This window comes from Phaenicophaeus curvirostris, chromosome 38 (genome assembly GCF_032191515.1).
Source record: "Phaenicophaeus curvirostris isolate KB17595 chromosome 38, BPBGC_Pcur_1.0, whole genome shotgun sequence".
NCBI lineage: Eukaryota > Metazoa > Chordata > Aves > Cuculiformes > Cuculidae > Phaenicophaeus > Phaenicophaeus curvirostris.
In genome coordinates, this window is record NC_091429.1 from 2,074,706 (window position 1) to 2,092,402 (window position 17,697).

The 17,697-nt window shown below is 60.9% G+C and overlaps 2 protein-coding genes and 2 non-coding genes across 7 annotated transcripts; all 4 read left to right on the forward strand.

Annotated features, from left to right (window-relative positions):
• Nucleotides 1–1,775: 1,775 nt before the first annotated feature.
• Nucleotides 1,776–10,425, forward strand: PTGES3 (prostaglandin E synthase 3). 4 transcript variants are annotated; one of them, XM_069879490.1, is made up of 8 exons: nucleotides 1,776–1,866; nucleotides 7,008–7,121; nucleotides 7,274–7,343; nucleotides 7,571–7,669; nucleotides 7,821–7,910; nucleotides 8,892–8,954; nucleotides 9,325–9,349; nucleotides 9,745–10,425. In XM_069879490.1, coding segments are annotated over exons 1-8 (483 nt in total). In that variant the 5' UTR covers nucleotides 1,776–1,864; the 3' UTR covers nucleotides 9,765–10,425. The 4 variants fall into 4 exon arrangements, with proteins under 4 accessions (XP_069735591.1, XP_069735592.1, XP_069735593.1 ...); XM_069879491.1 differs by lacking the exon at nucleotides 1,776–1,866 and adding an exon at nucleotides 1,940–2,017; XM_069879492.1 differs by lacking the exon at nucleotides 1,776–1,866 and adding an exon at nucleotides 2,101–2,119.
• Nucleotides 10,426–11,933: 1,508 nt separating this feature from the next.
• On the forward strand, nucleotides 11,934–17,572 carry ATP5F1B (ATP synthase F1 subunit beta). The gene is made up of 10 exons (XM_069879497.1): nucleotides 11,934–12,094; nucleotides 12,446–12,628; nucleotides 14,330–14,504; nucleotides 14,644–14,765; nucleotides 14,992–15,176; nucleotides 15,362–15,520; nucleotides 15,606–15,728; nucleotides 15,818–16,030; nucleotides 16,110–16,311; nucleotides 17,394–17,572. The coding sequence occupies exons 1-10, from the start codon at nucleotides 11,965–11,967 to the stop codon at nucleotides 17,489–17,491; spliced, it is 1,590 nt and encodes a 529-aa protein (XP_069735598.1). The 5' UTR covers nucleotides 11,934–11,964; the 3' UTR covers nucleotides 17,492–17,572.
• On the forward strand, nucleotides 14,131–14,205 carry LOC138732915 (small nucleolar RNA SNORD59). The gene has a single exon (XR_011339335.1). It is a non-coding gene; the product is annotated as a small nucleolar RNA SNORD59 (small nucleolar RNA).
• LOC138732914 (small nucleolar RNA SNORD59) lies at nucleotides 14,847–14,920 on the forward strand. The gene has a single exon (XR_011339334.1). It is a non-coding gene; the product is annotated as a small nucleolar RNA SNORD59 (small nucleolar RNA).
• Nucleotides 17,573–17,697: the final 125 nt, after the last annotated feature.

Below are 17,697 nucleotides of genomic sequence, written 5' to 3' on the forward strand. Positions count from 1 at the left end.
GCTCCCATTTCCATTCTGTTCCTGCTCCCATTCTATTCCTGTTTTTTATATCCGTTCCTATTCTATTGCTGACCCTAATCCTGCTTCTGTTCCTGCTCCCGTTCCTGTTCCTGCTCCCATTCCTACTCATGTTCCCATTCCACTCCTGTTCCTGTTCCCACTCGTGTTCCCACTCCTGATTCTGTTCCTGTTCCCATTCTATTCCTGTTCCCATTCGTCCTTCCATTCCCATTCCTGTGCCTACTTGGGTTCCTGTTCCCATTTCCATTCCCATTCTATTCCCACTCCTGTTCCCATTCCTGCTCCCATTCCACTCCCGTTCCTGTTCCCATTCCTGCTCCTGATTCTGTTCCTGTTCCCATTCTATTCCTGCTCCTGTTCCCATTCCCCCTTCCATTCCCATTCCTGTTCCTACTTCCATTTCTGTTCCCATTCCTGCTCCCATTTCCATTCTGTTCCTGCTCCCATTCTATTCCTGTTTTTTATATCCGTTCCTATTCTATTGCTGACCCTAATCCTGCTTCTGTTCCTGCTCCCGTTCCTGTTCCTGCTCCCATTCCTACTCATGTTCCCATTCCACTCCTGTTCCTGTTCCCACTCGTGTTCCCACTCCTGATTCTGTTCCTGTTCCCATTCTATTCCTGTTCCCATTCGTCCTTCCATTCCCATTCCTGTGCCTACTTGGGTTCCTGTTCCCATTTCCATTCCCATTCTATTCCCACTCCTGTTCCCATTCCTGCTCCCATTCCACTCCCGTTCCTGTTCCCATTCCTGCTCCTGATTCTGTTCCTGTTCCCATTCTATTCCTGCTCCTGTTCCCATTCCCCCTTCCATTCCCATTCCTGTTCCTACTTCCATTTCTGTTCCCATTCCTGCTCCCATTTCCATTCTGTTCCTGCTCCCATTCTATTCCTGTTTTTTATATCCGTTCCTATTCTATTGCTGACCCTAATCCTGCTTCTGTTCCTGCTCCCGTTCCTGTTCCTGCTCCCATTCCTACTCATGTTCCCATTCCACTCCTGTTCCTGTTCCCACTCGTGTTCCCACTCCTGATTCTGTTCCTGTTCCCATTCTATTCCTGTTCCCATTCGTCCTTCCATTCCCATTCCTGTGCCTACTTGGGTTCCTGTTCCCATTTCCATTCCCATTCTATTCCCACTCCTGTTCCCATTCCTGCTCCCATTCCACTCCCGTTCCTGTTCCCATTCCTGCTCCTGATTCTGTTCCTGTTCCCATTCTATTCCTGCTCCTGTTCCCATTCCCCCTTCCATTCCCATTCCTGTTCCCTCTTCCATTTCTATTCCCATTCCTGCTCCTATTTCCATTCTATTCCTGTTTTCTATTTCCGTTCCCATTCTATTCCTGATCCTAATCCTGCTTCTGTTCCTGCTCCCATTCCTGCTCCCATTCCTACTCGTGTTCCCATTCCTGCTCCCATTCCACTCCTGTTCCCGTTCCCACTCGTGTTCCCGCTCCTGATTCTGTTCCTGTTCCCATTCTATTCCTGCTCCTGCTCCTGTTCCACTCCCATTCCCATTCCTGCTCCCATTCCCGTTCTCCCTCCCCCCCCCGTCTCCACGGCAACCGCGGCCCCGCCCCGTGGCGCTGAGAAGCTGCTAGAAGGGAGGAGGGAGCGGGCGCGCGCGCGCGGAGGGGGGCGGGGCCTGCGCATGCGCGGCGGGGCAGGCGCGGGTCTAGGCGGGCCCCGCGCATGCGCAGAGGGCGGAGGCGCCGGTCTGGGCGGGGCCCGCGCATGCGCGGCGGGGGGAGGCGCGGGGCGCGCGGCGGGGATTTTGCTGCGTCACCAGCGCCGGGCGCCGCGCGCGGGGCATTGTGGGAGCCGAGCGCCGCCGCCACCGCCGCCATGTGAGCCGGGATTCGGGGCGGGGGGGGGCGGAACGCGAGAGGAAGGAGGGGGGGGGGAGCTGGGGGCGCCGCGGGGCATTGTGGGAGCCGAGCGCCGCCGCCCTCCGCGCCGCCGCCGTCCAGGCCTCACGCCCGCCGCCGCCGCCGCCATGTAAGCCCGGGAAGGAGCGGGAGGGGGGGCAGCGCGGGGCATTGTGGGAGCCGAGCGCCGCCGCCGCCACCACCACGGCCCAGGCCCCGGTGCCGCCGCCATGTGAGCCTGAGGGGGGGCGGGAGGCCGCATGTACCGGCACCGGCCGCGCGTGGTGACCTTGGCCGGGCCCGCCCCGTGCGGTCCCGCCGGTTTCACCCCGTTCCGGCCGCGCTGCGAAGCGACCGGGGCCTCGCCTGCCGCCCTGGGGCCGCCCCGAGCGCGGTCGGGTGCTGGGAGCGGTGAGGGAGCGATCGCGCCGGCCGTGACCGCGTAGAGGGGCCGGGGCTGGCGGCAGCCGGGGAGCCCCGCACCCGGGAACCGGTAACGGGTGTCGGGCGCTGCTTTGGAGCCGGTGGGGAGATCCCCGGGGTGAGCGGGATGCACCGGAGTGCTCTCGAGCATGCAGAGCCTGCCTCCCGGGGTGCACCGGAGCGGGCACCGGGATGAATGGGATGCACCGGACTGGTCACCGGAATGCAGGCCCTGCCTCCGGGGGTGTACCGGAGCGAGCAACAGGATAAGTGGGATTCATGCACTGGAGCGGGCACCGGGATGCTGACCCTGTCTCCCGGGATGCACCGGAGCGGGCACCGGGATGAGTGGGATTCACCGGAGCAGTCACCAGGATGCAGGCCCTGCCCCCTGGGATGCACCGGACTGGTCACCGGGATGCAGGCCCTGCCTCTCGGGAGGAGCGGGATGCCCTGGACTGGGCAGTGGGATGCGGATCCTGCCCCCGGGAGGAGCGGGATGCCCCGGACTGGGCAGTGGGACGCGGATCCTGCCCCCAGGAGGAGCGGGATGCCCCGGACTGGGCAGTGGGATGCGGATCCTGCCCCCAGGAGGAGCGGGATGCCCTGGACTGGGCAGTGGGACATGGATCCTGCCCCCGGGAGGAGCGGGGTGCAGCGCAGACCCTGCCCGAATTGAGCTGCTGTGGGACAGGGAGCGGAGCCGAGCGGCCGAGATCCTTCTCTGAATGCAGCCGCCGTGAGCAGGAGCCTGCGGTGCCCGCCGCTCCTGAGGTGCTGGTGCCACACTAGGGATTCCTTGCTCGCTGGGATTCTCCTGAGGCTGCTCCAGTGACCCCAAACCGGCACCGTGCCCATCACCGGGACTGTTCTCCAGCGCAGCAGGTGGGAGAGTAGCCAGACTCTGAGTGAAATCTAGTTTTTGGGAAGGGGTTCGATGCCGGCAGCGTTCCCAGCTGGAGCTCCATGTCTTGAGCTTTGCTGACTGAAGGTAGAAGCATTTTTTTATTTATTGGGAAGGTTGATCCACTACTAGGGAATGAGGGGAGTGTTGGTGGCTTCCACCCCTGGGCCCTGCGAGGCATTTACCTCAGCGCCATGCGTCGGAAGCTTCGAATTCCAGGGCTGTTTCACCTTAGGGTGGCTGAAAGCAGAAAGGCGTAGTCTAAGTGAAGTTCTAGGTTTGAGATCTGTGGGATACCTCATCCCGAAAGCGCAGGACTGCAATGTCCTGCTTAGTGTCTGGAGCTGGAACTAGGGGCTTAACATAAAACCCACCTTCCCAGGTGCGTAGATGAAAGGAAAACTGATTCTGTGGAGCAGGTCTTGTTCTGCAGTCTTGAGGGGAAATTTGGTTCAGGAGGAGACTTCTGCAGTCCTCAAAGTGCAGGAATTGTCAGGATTCCCTCCGGGCTACAAAGCTGAGCTCCTAGGCTGGGGGGGGCTAGAGAGGGAGCAGCAGGATGGGTCTTGAAGCCGCTGGAGCTACAACGAGAGCCAGGATGCGAGAGCAGCAGCTGCGAAGCTGCTCCTGTGGCTGAGCTGGGAGCGCGGCCTCAGAACCGTGGCTCAGGGTGCGTGGGGGCAGCCTGCGCGGAGCCCCTGGGGCTTGGTGGAACGGGGAGCGCTCTGGGGTGGAGCTGAGCCCGCGCGCGGAGCCTGGCAGTGGGAAACTGCTGCTGTGAAGCTTCTAGAACCGGTCCCGTGGTTCTGTTGTCACGGTTGCCTCTGGACTAGAGGCGTGCGGACGCGTGGAGCTCAACCGAACGCGCCAGGGCAAGCAGCAGGGATTTGGCAGCAGAAATTCCAGCCGCGTGCCGGCGATTTGCTCCCTGTGCTGCTTGGAGTCGTTACCGGTTATCGGCGCGCAGGACGAAGCGTGTTTAAATTCACCTCCCTGGTTCAAAGCATCCCACATCCCGTCACGGGGTGGGGATGCCGTGAAGCCGAAGCGTGCGCCGAGGTTGGGGTCCCCTGAGAATCGCGTGGTTGAGCGGAGGCACCGCCAGGCTCTCCCTGAACCCAGCAGCGTCAGTGCCTGCGAGGGAACAGAGGATTCTCTGTGGGTGCGGGGGAGCTATCGCGGAGCACGTGCGTGCTTCTCCGCTGGTTCCATGCCTGCAGTTGGCTCCTTAGAATCTCTGGGTGGGCTGGCGACGCGACTTCTGCCTCTTCCCAAGCTCTGGCCAGCAGATCCAGCATATCCTGCCTTTCTGGATTGCGCGGGGGCCTGGCTGAAGCACTTCTCAGGCAGCTCCAGGGAGGATTCTATGCTCCCTGTGGGAGGAGGAGCGATGGGAATAGCAGATAAAGAGGAGAAGCAGCTCCATGACGCTGGAATTACAGCCAGCTCGGTTTTGCGGGATCTCCAGGGAGGTGGCCGAACTTCAGCATTAAGATGCGAGTTGTGTTGTGGCGCGTTTCCTCCTCCCTCTCCACAGCCAGGATGCGTGTAATTCCCCCAGCAGGGCTGCGGACAGGCTGCTGGCACCTCAGAACCCTGGATCTTGGCACTAGGACTGAGGTCATGGCCAAACCGGAGCCGCAGGGATGCGGAGCACGTGGCTTCATGGGAAGGCTGGAGAGGCGACCGCTGTCGGAGCGCTGATGCTGCTCAGTCCGAGCCCCTGTCGCATCCTGAGTGGGGACACAGGGATTTCTGTTCCACTAATAATGTGCCCCTGTGATGGACCAAGCTGCAGGTAGCCAGATTTTTCTATGGGAAACGGCTGCTGCGTGGTGCCCAAACACAGGGGGTCGACGCTGCTCATAATCTCCCCCTTTTTTTCTCCCTCTGGAGTCTCTCGTTCCTTGTCAGAGGAGGAAAGTTGCATCCAACAGGGAATTAAACACCCCGCAGGCAGAACATGGCTACTCTGCTGTTGAGTAAGCCAATGCCTTAGCATTCCCTAAAAGTACCACTGAAAGGGAAAGCGTGCAGTGTCACCCTGGATCCAGATTGAAACCAGAGGCTGCGTTCAGAAACCACGTGGGTTTTGTGTTCTCGAATCTCTGTGCTCTGTTGTCGGCCTCGGAGCTGATGCGTTCCACGCTACGGAGGGTGCAGATGCCGGAGGAGGCAGCACCGGCTGTGCTCCCTCTGGCATCAGGGAGCTCAGAGCTGGGTCTAGTTCCATTTATCTTGCGGATCTGCAGGGAATTGTGTGGGGAGCAGGGCAGGAATGAGCCACAGGGCGCTGGAGCCGTCAAACACAGTGCTATGTGACCACGCTCATTGGGAAGGTGAGTTGTTCCTTCATCAGGTTGTGCCGTGCGGCCCGGAACGCAAGGCAGAGACTTTGTGGGAGCTGCCGTCCCATAAGGTGGGAATGCTGGCTCTGTTCAGCTGTGCTCGGCTTCCCACAGTGAATCAAAGAATCACCAGGTTGGAAAAGACTCCCAGGATCATCGAGTCCAACCATTCCCATCAATCACTAACCCATGTCCCTCAGCACCTCGTCCACCCGTCCCTCAAACCCCTCCAGGGAAGGGGACTCAACCCCCTCCCTGGGCAGCCTCTGCCAGGGCCCAATGACCCTTTCCATGAAAATTTTTTCCTAATGTCCAGCCTGACCCTCCCCTGGTGGAGCTTGAGGCCATTCCCTCTCGTCCTGTCCCTTGGGAGAAGAGCCCAGCTCCCTCCTCTCCACAACCTCCTCTCAGGGAGTTGGAGAGGTCGCAGCAAACGCCGCAGTCGGGTGCTTCTCGCTCTGAGCGTTTCGTCTCAGCCCGGCCCACAGGTCTTTGGCAGTGGCCACAAAACCCCGGAAGAAATCGGAGTGTGGGAAGCGCCCCTGCTCTCCTGTGCCCTGGCAACAGAAGAGCTCGCGCCGCGCGGCTGTTTGCTTTCTCCTGGAACGCCGCGTGCCCTTCTGGGCTTGGCCTGCGTTGCCAGGAGAGCGACTGGAAGTGGCAGGGAGCCCGTGGCTGAGCCGGGGTCGCCTTCGCCGACCGATTGGGAATGGCCGTGCTTGAGCGTTGCAGGTGATTTCATTGCAGACCTGGGACTGCGCGGGAGCTGGGTGGGAGCCCGGTGGTGTTCCGGGATGCTAGAGGATACCGGAGAGCGTGGGAGCTGAGGTTGGAGTGCCCAGGAGGATGCAGGAAGAGGCCGAATGGGCATTCCTCGGTGCCCGTAGCCATGCCAGCTTCGGCTGGGTTGTAGAGTTGTGGAATGGTTCATTTTTTAATTAACATCCGGAAAAGCGGGCTTTTCCATGGCTGCTCCAGGGTTGTGGCTCTACCAGTGCCAGAAAGCACAGGTAAATCCACCTGTGTGGCTGCTGGAGGTGGCTGGAATTGTGCTGCGGTGATTCCTTTGGAGGAGTTTGACCGGGTCCTGGTTTGCTGCAATGCTTATGTTGGCCTTGGAAGTTCCTCGTGGAACTTGGCAAGGGATTTTGGGGCACGATGCATGGAGTGTGTGGGATGTCTTCATACCCCACACCTTTCTCTGGCCTTAAGCCCTTTTCGAAGCTGGTGAGGAATGGGCTAGCGATGCCAGAGAGGAGGATTCTTTCAGCTGAATTTCTCTAAATGCAGTTTAAAACCCAGGCTGTTGGAGCGGAGTTGGGAGAAACCTTGGAAAGGCTGAGGCTGTGTTTGCTGGCAGGACAGAGGGGCGGGTAGCGGAGGTTTCTCCGTGTCGCTGAAGGGCGAGCGGCGCGACCTGACCGTGCCTGGTGCTCTCTTGGCAGGCAGCCTGCATCCGCCAAGTGGTACGACCGGAGGGACTACGTCTTCATCGAGTTCTGCGTTGAAGACAGCAAAGATGTCAATGTAAATTTTGAAAAGTCCAAACTTACGTTCAGGTGAGGAATCGGGGGGCCTGGGAGCCAAGAGGTGTGGGGAGGAGGCCTGGAGGCAGTGCTGGCACCGGTTAAGTGATGTTTTCCTTCAAAGCAGCAAATCCTGCTCCGTGAGACCTTTCCCTCTAAACACAAGCGTTGTTTTCTCTTGACAGTTGTCTTGGAGGGAGCGACAACTTCAAACATTTAAACGAAATCGACCTTTTTAACAACATTGATCCAAATGTGAGTATCATCCTATGGCATTTCTGGTGCCACGAAAAACACCAGCTGCTCCTTAGGCTGCTTCCAGCGTCGTGGGCAAACGCTTCCCTAGCCTGTGAAAGTGCTCAGAGAGCAGCTCTGGGTGATGATCAGGACAGGGAACAAGTCTACGACTTAAGACAAAGGAGTCATTAATGGTGAAGTTCACAGTGATTGTGCTCACGGGTTCTCACTCTTCCATTTTCCAGGAGTCCAAGCACAAAAGAACAGACAGATCCATCCTGTGCTGTTTACGAAAAGGGGAGTCTGGGCAGGCGTGGCCACGGTTAACAAAAGAGCGGGCGAAGGTGGGTGCTGGCTTTTAATCCTGTTTGGTGTTGGGTCGTGTTCAAATCCCACATTGTTTCCCTTGCTCTGGCCTCGCGCCATGTTCCCACTCCCCTTCCTCCTCCAAGATATAATGGTGCTGCCTTCACAAATTCTTACGTTGCTGCGCAGCTCAACTGGCTCAGCGTGGACTTCAACAACTGGAAAGACTGGGAGGATGACTCGGATGAGGACATGTCCAACTTCGATCGCTTCTCGGAGGTACGGGGAGCCGGATGCTGGGGGTGCAGAGGGACTGGCTGTGGTGGGAATTATGGAATCATAGAATCACCAGGTTGGAAAAGACCCCCAGGATCATCGAGTCCAACCATTCCCATCAATCACTAACCCATGGCCCTCAGCACCTCGTCCACCCGTCCCTTAAACCCCTCCAGGGAAGGGGACTCGATCCCCGCCCTGGGCAGCCTCAGACAGGGACCAATGACCCTTTCCATGAGAAATTTCTTCCTGATGTCCAGCCTGACCCTCCCCTGGTGGAGCTTGAGGCCATTCCCTCTCGTCCTGTCCCCTGGCCCTTGGGAGAAGAGCCCAGCTCCCTCCTCTCCACAACCTCCTCTCAGGGAGTTGCAGAGAGCAATGAGGTCTCCCCTCAGCCTCCTCTTCTCCAGCCTAAACCCCCCCAGCTCTCTCAGCCGCTCCTCTTCTTCTCCAGCCCCCTCCCCAGCTTCGTTGCTCTTCTCTGGACTCACTCCAGAGCCTCAACATCCTTCTTGTGGGGAGGGCCCAGAACTGACCCCAGGATTCGAGGAGTGGTCTCCCCAGGGCCGAGTCCAGAGGGAGAAGAACCTCCCTGGCCCTGCTGGCCACGCCGGGTCTGATAAAAGCCAAGGGCCAGCATTCCCTCTCCTGCTGCTCCCTGGCCTCGCGTTCAGTGCCAGCGCAGCCCTTTGCCCTGTGCTGCTGCTGTCAGCGTGGAGCCCACTCCGTGTTTGCTGTGGAATATTCCTGGATGCTTGTCCAGCTGCAGGCATCAGTGCTGGCTCAGGGCAGGGTTGGTTTGCTGGGCAATGAGTGCGGGTTTTCACTCTGCAGTTCCTGCTGAGGTGCAGCGTGTTCCTCAAACCAGCCGCAGGTGCTGCTTACAAGAGTTCAAAGCTGTTTTAGAAGTTTTGGTGCTGCCCTCGCTCATGTAGAGCGTGGTTGGTGTCACCTGGTAACGCAGCCGTTATCTCTCTGGAGCAGATGATGAACAACATGGGTGGAGACGACGACGTAGACTTGCCAGAAGTAGACGGGGCAGATGATGTGAGTTCTCTGCGTGGGCTGGCACTGCCCTCGTTGCCGCTTGCCCGAGTCAAACTCCTGTTCCCTTCCCAGCGCCGTGAGGAGGCTGAGCTGTGCCAAAACTGGACACGCGGGGTCTGCTCTGCTCTCCTCTCCAGTGGCGCTCTCAGTGCGAGGCAGCGCTGTGTCCTCCACCGCAGCCACTGATCACTGTGGGTCTGTGGGCTCTGAGGAACCTGTGGTTCCGTGGTTTTGGTTCCTTGATGTCCACGTTTGGACACGGAACGCATCTCCCACCAGGCTTTGGGCGCGGTGGCTCGGTTGCAGGGCTGGGGGTGGTGGAGGGGGAAGCGCTCTGGTTGCTCCAGCTCACACCGTTTCTTCTTTCCAGGACTCACCGGACAGCGATGATGAAAGTAAGTTGGGGTTGATTGAGGGAGTTACTCAAGCAGAGCCGGTAGATGCTCCTGGCTGTCACTCTGGCTAAATCCTAGTTGCAGGGTCCTTCCAGTGCCTTGCCTGAGCACTGTGATAGGTGAAAGCTGCTCCAAATACAGAGAATTATCAGCTTGGCCTTCTGGCCAGCTGGATGAGCAGCCGGCACGCGCAGAGGCTTTGGGTGCCTGCTCCCTGGGAAGAGGCGGCACTGCCGGGGAGCAAAGATTGAGGAGCTTTAATGCCTCGCACCGTTCTGGGCAAGGCCGGCTCTTCCCACTTCCATCCCTTGTGCCACGGTGTGGCTCCAGGGGCTTTTTTAAAGGATAAAACAGCAAACCCACCCAGTGACGCTCTCCTCTTTCTTTCCCTCTAGAAATGCCCGATCTGGAGTAAGGAAATCCGTCGTCTTCAGGGTTTGGGGAAAGAAGTTCATCACAGCATTTCATAACCGCGATTCGAATTCCTGAGTTGATAGCCCTAAGGGGAGACCCTGCATCCTTTAACCCATTTTCAGTCCATTTTGAATGGCTTCGCTGAGGGTAGGGGGTGAGCCACGGCACGGGGCGGTCGCCGGCCACGGCAGGCAGCCACGTTATGCATGAGCCGTTCCCAGACTTCCACACAATCCCAGTCCGGTGTAGGTGATCGATACGGAGCAGTCGCAATAAAGTTTATGGAGCCCCTCGCTTCGTGGCCAAATGCGATCGCGGCGGGAGGAACCTGGACCTACCCCGGCGCTTGTACCGGGAACCAAACCGGCTGGAGTGAGGGCGATGCCATTGGCCCCGGAATTCCGCCGCGGTGGCTCCAGGCCCCTTCCCATAAAGTTCGTTTTGAAAAGGAAACCGGTTCCCCCATTGGGTGTTTTTCCCCTCCCGGTGCCCCGGGGCTGCCCCGGGGCCTCCCCCCTCCCCTTCCCCTGCGTTCAGACCAAACCGATTTGCACTGAGGGCATGGAAGCGAGCGACCCCGGAGCGCGGCTGCGGCCGGGGCTCAGAGCAGCCGGGATTTTTTTAATGTCTGCATTCTTTCTAATAAACTGTTGAAGACTCCAGGCTCGCCTCCATCCCGGCTTCCAGCAACGGGACCCTCACCTTGGCAGGGTGGGGAATTGGTGGGGCTGGGCCTGGTGGGAGCAAGGGGGGAAACTGGGGGGTGGGGACATGGCATAGAGTCATAGAGTCACCAGGTTGGAAAAGAGCCCCAGGATCATCGAGTCCAACCATTCCCATCAACCACTAACCCATGGCCCTCAGCGCCTCGTCCACCCGGCCCTTAAACCCCTCCAGGGAAGGGGACTCAACCCCCTCCCTGGGCAGCCTCGGACAGGGACCAATGACCCTTGCTGTGAAATATTTTTTCCTGATGTCCAGCCTGACCCTCCCCTGGTGGAGCTTGAGGCCATTCCCTCTCGTCCTGTCCCCTGTCCCTTGGGAGAAGAGCCCAGCTCCCTCCTCTCCACAACCTCCTCTCAGGGAGTTGGAGAGAGCAATGAGGTCTCCCCTCAGCCTCCTCTTCTCCAGCCTAAACCCCCCCAGCTCTCTCAGCCGCTCCTCTTCTTCTCCAGCCCCCTCCCCAGCTTCCTTGCTCTTCTCTGGACTCGCTCCAGAGCCTCAACATCCTTCTTGTGGGGAGGGCCCAGCACTGACCCCAGGATTCGAGGAGCGGTCTCCCCAGGGCCGAGGCCAGAGGGAGAAGAACCTCCCTGGCCCTGCTGGCCACGCCGGGTCTGATCCAAGCCAAGATGCCCTTGGCCTTCTTGGCCCCCTGGGCCCCTGCTGGCTCCTGTTCAACCAACCCCCCCAGGTCCTTCTCCTCCAGGCACTTTCCAGCCAGACTTCTCCTAGGCTGGAGCTGCTCAGGGTTGTTGTGCCCCAAGGGCAGGACCCGGCCTTTGGCCTCGTTAACCCTCCTTCCGTTGGTCTCAGCCCATGGATCCAGCCTGTTCAGATCCCTTTGGAGCCTCCTGACCCTCCAGCAGATCCAGCTTCCACCCAGCTTAGTGTCACCCGCAAACTTGCTCAGGGTGCCCTCGATGCCTCCATCCAGGTCATTGATAAAGACATTGAACAGGGCTGGACCCAGCACTGAGCCCTGGGGACACCGCTTGTCACTGGCCTCCAGCTGGATTTCCCACCATTTCCCAGCACTCTGTGGTGCCGTCCACCCAACCAGTTTCCCCCCAGGGTAGTGTCCGTGGGCCCGGCCGCTGGCAGCCCCGGGGCTCCGCTCGGGCCCGTTCGGGAGGAGCCGCGGGGCGGGGAGGACGCGGCGCCCGCCCCAAGGACAAGCGCGGGCCACGTGCACCCCGCTTCCGGGCGCCCCTCGGGCAGGCCCCGCCCCTTCCCCTTCCATCACCCAATCAGCGCAAGATTTTGATTGATTGACAAGGCTATAAGCCAATCAGCATCGCCAAAGGGCGGGCGGATGAGGAGCGAGTGGCGGCGTAGCAGCCAATCAGAAGGCGATGTGGGGCGAGCAGCCAATGGGCGCGCGGCGCGGCGACCAATCAGCGCGCGCGGAGCGGGGCTCGGTCCCGCCCCCTCGGGGCCCGAGCGCGCCGGGCGGGGCGGGGGGCGCAGTCGGCGCCGCCATGTTGGGGCTCGCGGGTCGCTGCGCCGCCGCCGCGGGGCCGCTCCTCAGCCGCGGGGCCGGGCCGGGCCCCCGCCTCCTGCCGCTGCTCCTCCGCCGCGGGGCAGGCCCGGCTGCCGCCGTTGGGGCGCGTGAGTGTGGGGGGGAGGTGGCCGCGGGGTCACCTTGGGGCCTGGCGGAGGCCGCTGCCACAGGCCCGTTACCGAGCGGGACCCATTACCGGGCGGGACCCAACAGGCTGTGGGGACGGGACGAGCTGTGGTGATGGGGGGAACTGCAGACACTGCGGCGTGGGGGCTCCGGGGAGGCGTGTGGGGTGGGAGGCCCGGTTACACCGGGGAGGGGTGTGGAGTGGGACTCCCGGTTGCACCGGGAAAGGTCCCGGGTGCCTTGGAGGATACGGGATTCTGGTACGGATTGAGGGGTTGGGGGGGGGTGTCCCGGTCGCATCCGCGCTGACCCCGCTTCTTTCACCCCTTAAGGCCGGGAGCATGCGGCGCAGGCGGCCCCCGCGGCCAAGGCCAGCGCCGGTACCGGGCGCATCGTGGCCGTGATCGGGGCCGTGGTGGACGTGCAGTTCGATGAGGGGCTGCCCCCGATCCTCAACGCCCTGGAGGTGCAGGGCCGCGAGACCAGGCTGGTGCTGGAGGTGGCTCAGCACCTGGGTGAGTGAAGTGGCGGGGGGGGGGGGTAGGAAGAGCTGCGAAAGGAGACGGGAAGGGGCTGCAAAGAGGGGGAAAGGGCTGCAAAGAGGGGGGAAAGGGCTGCAAAGAGGGGGGAAAGGGCTGCAAAGGGGGGGGGAAAGGGCTGCAAAGGGGGGGGGAAAGGGCTGCAAAGAGGGGGGAAGAGGGCTGCAAAGGGGGGGGAAAAGGGCTGCAAAGGGGGGGGAAAAGGGCTGCAAAGGGGGGGGAAAAGGGCTGCAAAGGGGGGGGGAAAAGGGCTGCAAAGGGGGGGCAAAAGGGCTGCAAAGGGGGGGGAAAAGGCTGCGAAAGGGGGGGGAAAGGGCTGCAAAGGGGGCTCGGGGAGGGCTAGGGGTGAGGGGCTAGGAAGGGCTGTGAAAGGAGACGGGAAGGGGCTGCAAAGAGGGGAAAAAGGGCTGCAAAGGGGGCTTGGGAAGGGCTCCAAGAGGCGTGTTAGGAAGGGCTTCAAAGGAGACTGGAAGGGTTGCAAAGGGGGCTCGGGAAGGGCTATAGGGGCAGGGGGTTAGGAAGGGATTGGAAAGGAGACTGTGGAAGGTGGTACAAGGGGGAAAAAGGGCTGCAAAGGGGGCTTGGGGAGGGCTGCAAAAGGAGACTATGGAAGGGGCTGCAAAGAGGGGGAATAGGGCTGCGAAGAGGGGTTTGGGGAGGGCTAGGGGTGAGGGGCTAGGAAGGGCTGCGAAAGGAGACGAGAAGGGGCTGCAAAGAGGGGAAAAAGGGCTGCAAAGGGGGCTTGGGAAGGGCTCCGAGAGGGGTGTTAGGAAGGGCTTCAAAGGAGACTGGAAGGGTTGCAAAGGGGGCTCTGGAAGGGCTCTAGGGGCAGGGGGTTAGGAAGGGATTGGAAAGGAGACTGTGGAAGGTGGTACAAGGGGAAAAAGGGCTGCAAAGGGGGCTCGGGGAGCGCTGCGGAAGGAGACTATGGAAGGGGCTGCAAAGGGGGGTTGGGGAGGGCTAGGGGTGAGGGGCTAGGAAGGGCTGTGAAAGGAGACGGTGGAAGGGGCTGCAAAGGGGAGAAAGGGGCTGCAAAAGGGGCTTGGGGAGGGCTCTGAGAGGGGTGTTAGGAAGGGCTTCAAAGGAGACTGGAAGGGCTAGGGGGTGGGGGCTAGGAAGGGCTGCAAAGGAGACTGTGGAAGGGGCTACAAAGAGTGCAAAGGGCTGCAACGGGGTCTTAGGAAGGGCTGCGAAAAGACACTGGAAGGGGCTGCAAGGGGCCAAAAAGGGCTGCAAAAGGGGGTTGGGGGAGGGTTAGGGGCAGGGGGCAAGGAAGGGCTGCAAAAGGAGACTATGGAAGGGGCTGCAAAAGGGGCTTGGGAAGGGCTCTGGGAGGTGGATTAGGAAGGGCTGTAAAAGGACGCTGAGGAACAGCTACAGCAGTGGCTGCAGAGCACGAGAAGGGGCTTTGAGGGGGGCTCAGGAAGGGCCGTGGGCAGGGGCAGCTGCAGAGGAGACTGCAGGAAGTAGGGAAGGCTCCTCCCGTGATGATGCGTTTTAAAGACTTTCGTTCTCCTGAGCTTGCTGAAGCCAAGGATTTCAATCTGAGGAGGAAGAAAATGGCTGCCAGAGGGCTCCAGGCTGCAGCTGGAGCTGGAGAACAGCAGGGGCTGGGTTTTCCTCTGTGACATTTTGTTTCTCGGGTGCTGCTGTGACGCTGCCCTTGGCCTCTTGCAGGGGAGAACACCGTGCGCACCATCGCCATGGATGGCACTGAGGGCCTGGTGAGGGGCCAGAAGGTGCTGGATTCCGGCGCTCCCATCCGCATCCCCGTGGGCCCCGAGACGCTGGGCAGGATCATGAACGTCATCGGGGAGCCCATCGACGAGAGGGGCCCCATCACGACCAAGCAGTGAGTGAGGAGCACCTGGAGCAGCCCACGGGTGTGGGATCGGGGAGGCGGCACGTTCCCGCTGTGCCGATGTTCTCTGGCCTTGGAGCATTAGCCGCACGCTCCGAGGCTGAGCAACTCCCTCCCCTTCCCACCGCAGGTTCGCTGCCATCCACGCCGAAGCCCCCGAGTTTGTGGAGATGAGCGTTGAGCAGGAGATCTTGGTGACAGGGATCAAGGTCGTGGATCTGCTGGCTCCCTACGCCAAGGGCGGCAAGATCGGTATGAGGCTGTGGAGGGAGCAGGGGGGGTTAGGGGGCACCGTGCCAGCCCAGCTGTGCTGTCCTAGGGCTCCGAGCTCGTCCTTCGCTGATGAGGAACCACTTGACTTTCGTTCTTCTGAGCTTGCTGAAGCCGCTCTTAACGATCTGAGGAGGACAGGGGTGCAGGGAGGCGCTGGGAGCAGCCGTATTGGCTGGGGCTGAGCAGGATTCTTCTTCCCTCCCAGGTTTGTTCGGAGGTGCTGGTGTTGGCAAGACAGTGTTGATCATGGAGCTGATCAACAACGTGGCCAAAGCCCACGGCGGTTACTCGGTGTTCGCCGGCGTCGGGGAGCGAACCCGTGAGGGCAACGACCTCTACCACGAGATGATCGAGTCTGGTGTCATCAACCTGAAGGACGCCACTTCCAAGGTGGGATGAATATTTGAATTTGAGTAGGAATTTGATAAAAATTTGAATTTGATAGGAATGGTTGGACTCGACGATCCGGTGGGTCTCTTCCAACCTGGTTATTCTATAATTCTATGAATCTCCAGAGGGCCTGGGTGGGATTCCAGGAGCACCACGATGTGCTGACGTCCAGCTCTTTCCTACAGGTCGCCCTGGTTTACGGGCAGATGAACGAGCCCCCGGGTGCCCGTGCTCGCGTGGCGCTGACGGGGCTGACGGTGGCCGAGTATTTCCGGGACCAGGAGGGCCAGGACGTGCTGCTCTTCATCGACAACATCTTCCGCTTCACCCAGGCCGGCTCTGAGGTCCGTGCGGACGCGGAGCCCTAGTCTGATTCTGGGCCAGGGTGGACACGGCCTGTGCAGCTGCTCACGGCTCCCTCCTCTCCAGGTATCGGCGCTGCTGGGCAGAATCCCCTCGGCCGTGGGCTACCAGCCCACGTTGGCCACCGACATGGGTACCATGCAGGAACGGATCACCACCACGCGCAAGGGCTCCATCACCTCCGTGCAGGTGAGTGCAGGGACGGAGAAGCCGCGGTTCCCATGCCGGAGAAGCCGCGGTTCCTGCCCCAAACCCATTATTCTCCCTTGTCTCCCCAGGCCATCTACGTACCAGCCGATGACCTGACGGACCCTGCGCCCGCCACCACCTTCGCTCACCTGGACGCCACCACGGTGCTGTCCCGCGCCATCGCCGAGCTGGGCATCTACCCCGCCGTGGACCCGCTGGACTCAACCTCTCGCATCATGGACCCCAATATCGTGGGCCCCGAGCACTACGACGTGGCCCGAGGCGTCCAGAAGATCCTGCAGGTGAGGAGGCAGCTGCCACGGGCTCTGTTGGGCTCACGGAACCCGACAGCGGCTGCTCACCTACCCTCGCTCCCTCCAGGACTACAAGTCCCTGCAGGACATCATCGCCATCCTGGGCATGGATGAGCTCTCGGAGGAGGACAAGCTGACGGTGGCCCGGGCGCGCAAGATCCAGCGTTTCCTCTCGCAGCCCTTCCAGGTGGCCGAGGTCTTCACTGGCCACATGGGCAAGTTGGTGCCGCTGAAGGAAACCATCAAGGGCTTCAAGCAGATCCTGGCGGGTGAGGGGGGAGCCGGGGCTCCTGGGGTGGGGGATGTGGCCTGGGGGGGCCCCCAGGGGCCAAGATTGAGTATGGGGTGAGGAGAACAGGGGGCCTGGGATGGGTGGGGGGGGTGCTGTTGGGAGAGACCCTTATCAGTGACCTGGATGAAGGCATCGAGGGCACCCTGAGCAAGTTTGGGGGTGACACTAAGCTGGGTGGAAGCTGGATCTGCTGGAGGGTCGGGAGGCTCCAAAGGGATCTGAACAGGCTGGATCCATGGGCTGAGACCAACGGCAGGAGGGTTAACGAGGCCAAATGGCGGGTCCTGCCCTTGGGGCACAACAACCCTGAGCAGCTCCAGCCTAGGAGAAGTCTGGATGCAAACTGCCTGGAGGAGAAGGACCTGGGGGGGTTGGTGGAACAGGAGCCAGCAGGGGCCCAGGGGGCCAAGAAGGCCAAGGGCATCTTGGCTTGGATCAGACCCGGCGTGGCCAGCAGGGCCAGGGAGGTTCTTCTCCCTCTGGCCTCGACCCTGGGGAGACCGCTCCTCGAATCCTGGGGTCAGTTCTGGGCCCCTCCCCACAAGAAGGATGTTGAGGCTCTGGAGCGAGTCCAGAGAAGAGCGACGAAGCTGGGGAGGGGGCTGGAGAAGAAGAGGAGCAGCTGAGAGAGCTGGGGGGGTTTAGGCTGGAGAAGAGGAGGCTGAGGGGAGACCTCATTGCTCTCTGCAACTCCCTGAGAGGAGGTTGTGGAGAGGAGGGAGCTGGGCTCTTCTCCCAAGGGACAGGGGACAGGACGAGAGGGAATGGCCTCAAGCTCCACCAGCGGAGGGTCACGCTGGACATTAGGAAAAAATTTTCACAGAAAGGGTCATTGGGCCCTGTCCGAGGCTGCCCAGGGAGGGGGTTGAGTCCCCTTCCCTGGAGAGGTTTAAGGGCCGGGTGGACGAGGTGCTGAGGGCCATGGGTTAGTGATTGATGGGAATGGTTGGACTCGATGATCCTGGGGGTCTTTTCCAACCTGGTGCTTCTGTGACCTGGGAGGGGCAGGAGGGGTTCGAATGGCTTCCCGGCTGCCCCCTGACCCCTCTTCTCCCCCAGGTGAGTACGACCACCTCCCCGAGCAGGCCTTCTACATGGTGGGGCCCATCGAGGAGGCCGTGGCCAAGGCCGAGAAGCTGGCAGAGGAGCACGCGTGAGGGGGGAGCTCCACAACCCCCCAGCCCCTATCGGACCCCCCCAGTATTTAACATTTCCAATAAAAACATTGGTGAAAACAACTTGTGCCTCTGGGTCCTTGGGGTCACAGGGGGGGGACACAGGGGGACTGGGGGTCACGGGGATCTTGCCAGCCCTCTGTGGAGAGGTGGGGGCTGCACTGGGGCTCCCCAAGAGCGGGGAGTGA

Excerpts from the sequence above, each read along its gene's own strand:
- ATP5F1B (XM_069879497.1), top strand. The coding sequence starts at position 11,965 with ATGTTGGGGCTCGCGGGTCGCTGCGCCGCCGCCGCGGGGCCGCTCCTC. Across the intron at positions 14,766-14,991 it reads CGCCAAGGGCGGCAAGATCG|GTTTGTTCGGAGGTGCTGGT; the intron begins GTATGAGGCTGT and ends CTTCCCTCCCAG. Across the intron at positions 16,031-16,109 it reads GCGTCCAGAAGATCCTGCAG|GACTACAAGTCCCTGCAGGA; the intron begins GTGAGGAGGCAG and ends CGCTCCCTCCAG.
- PTGES3 (XM_069879489.1), top strand. The coding sequence starts at position 6,272 with ATGGCCGTGCTTGAGCGTTGCAG. Across the intron at positions 7,122-7,273 it reads AAGTCCAAACTTACGTTCAG|TTGTCTTGGAGGGAGCGACA; the intron begins GTGAGGAATCGG and ends TTCTCTTGACAG. Across the intron at positions 8,955-9,324 it reads AAGTAGACGGGGCAGATGAT|GACTCACCGGACAGCGATGA; the intron begins GTGAGTTCTCTG and ends TCTTCTTTCCAG.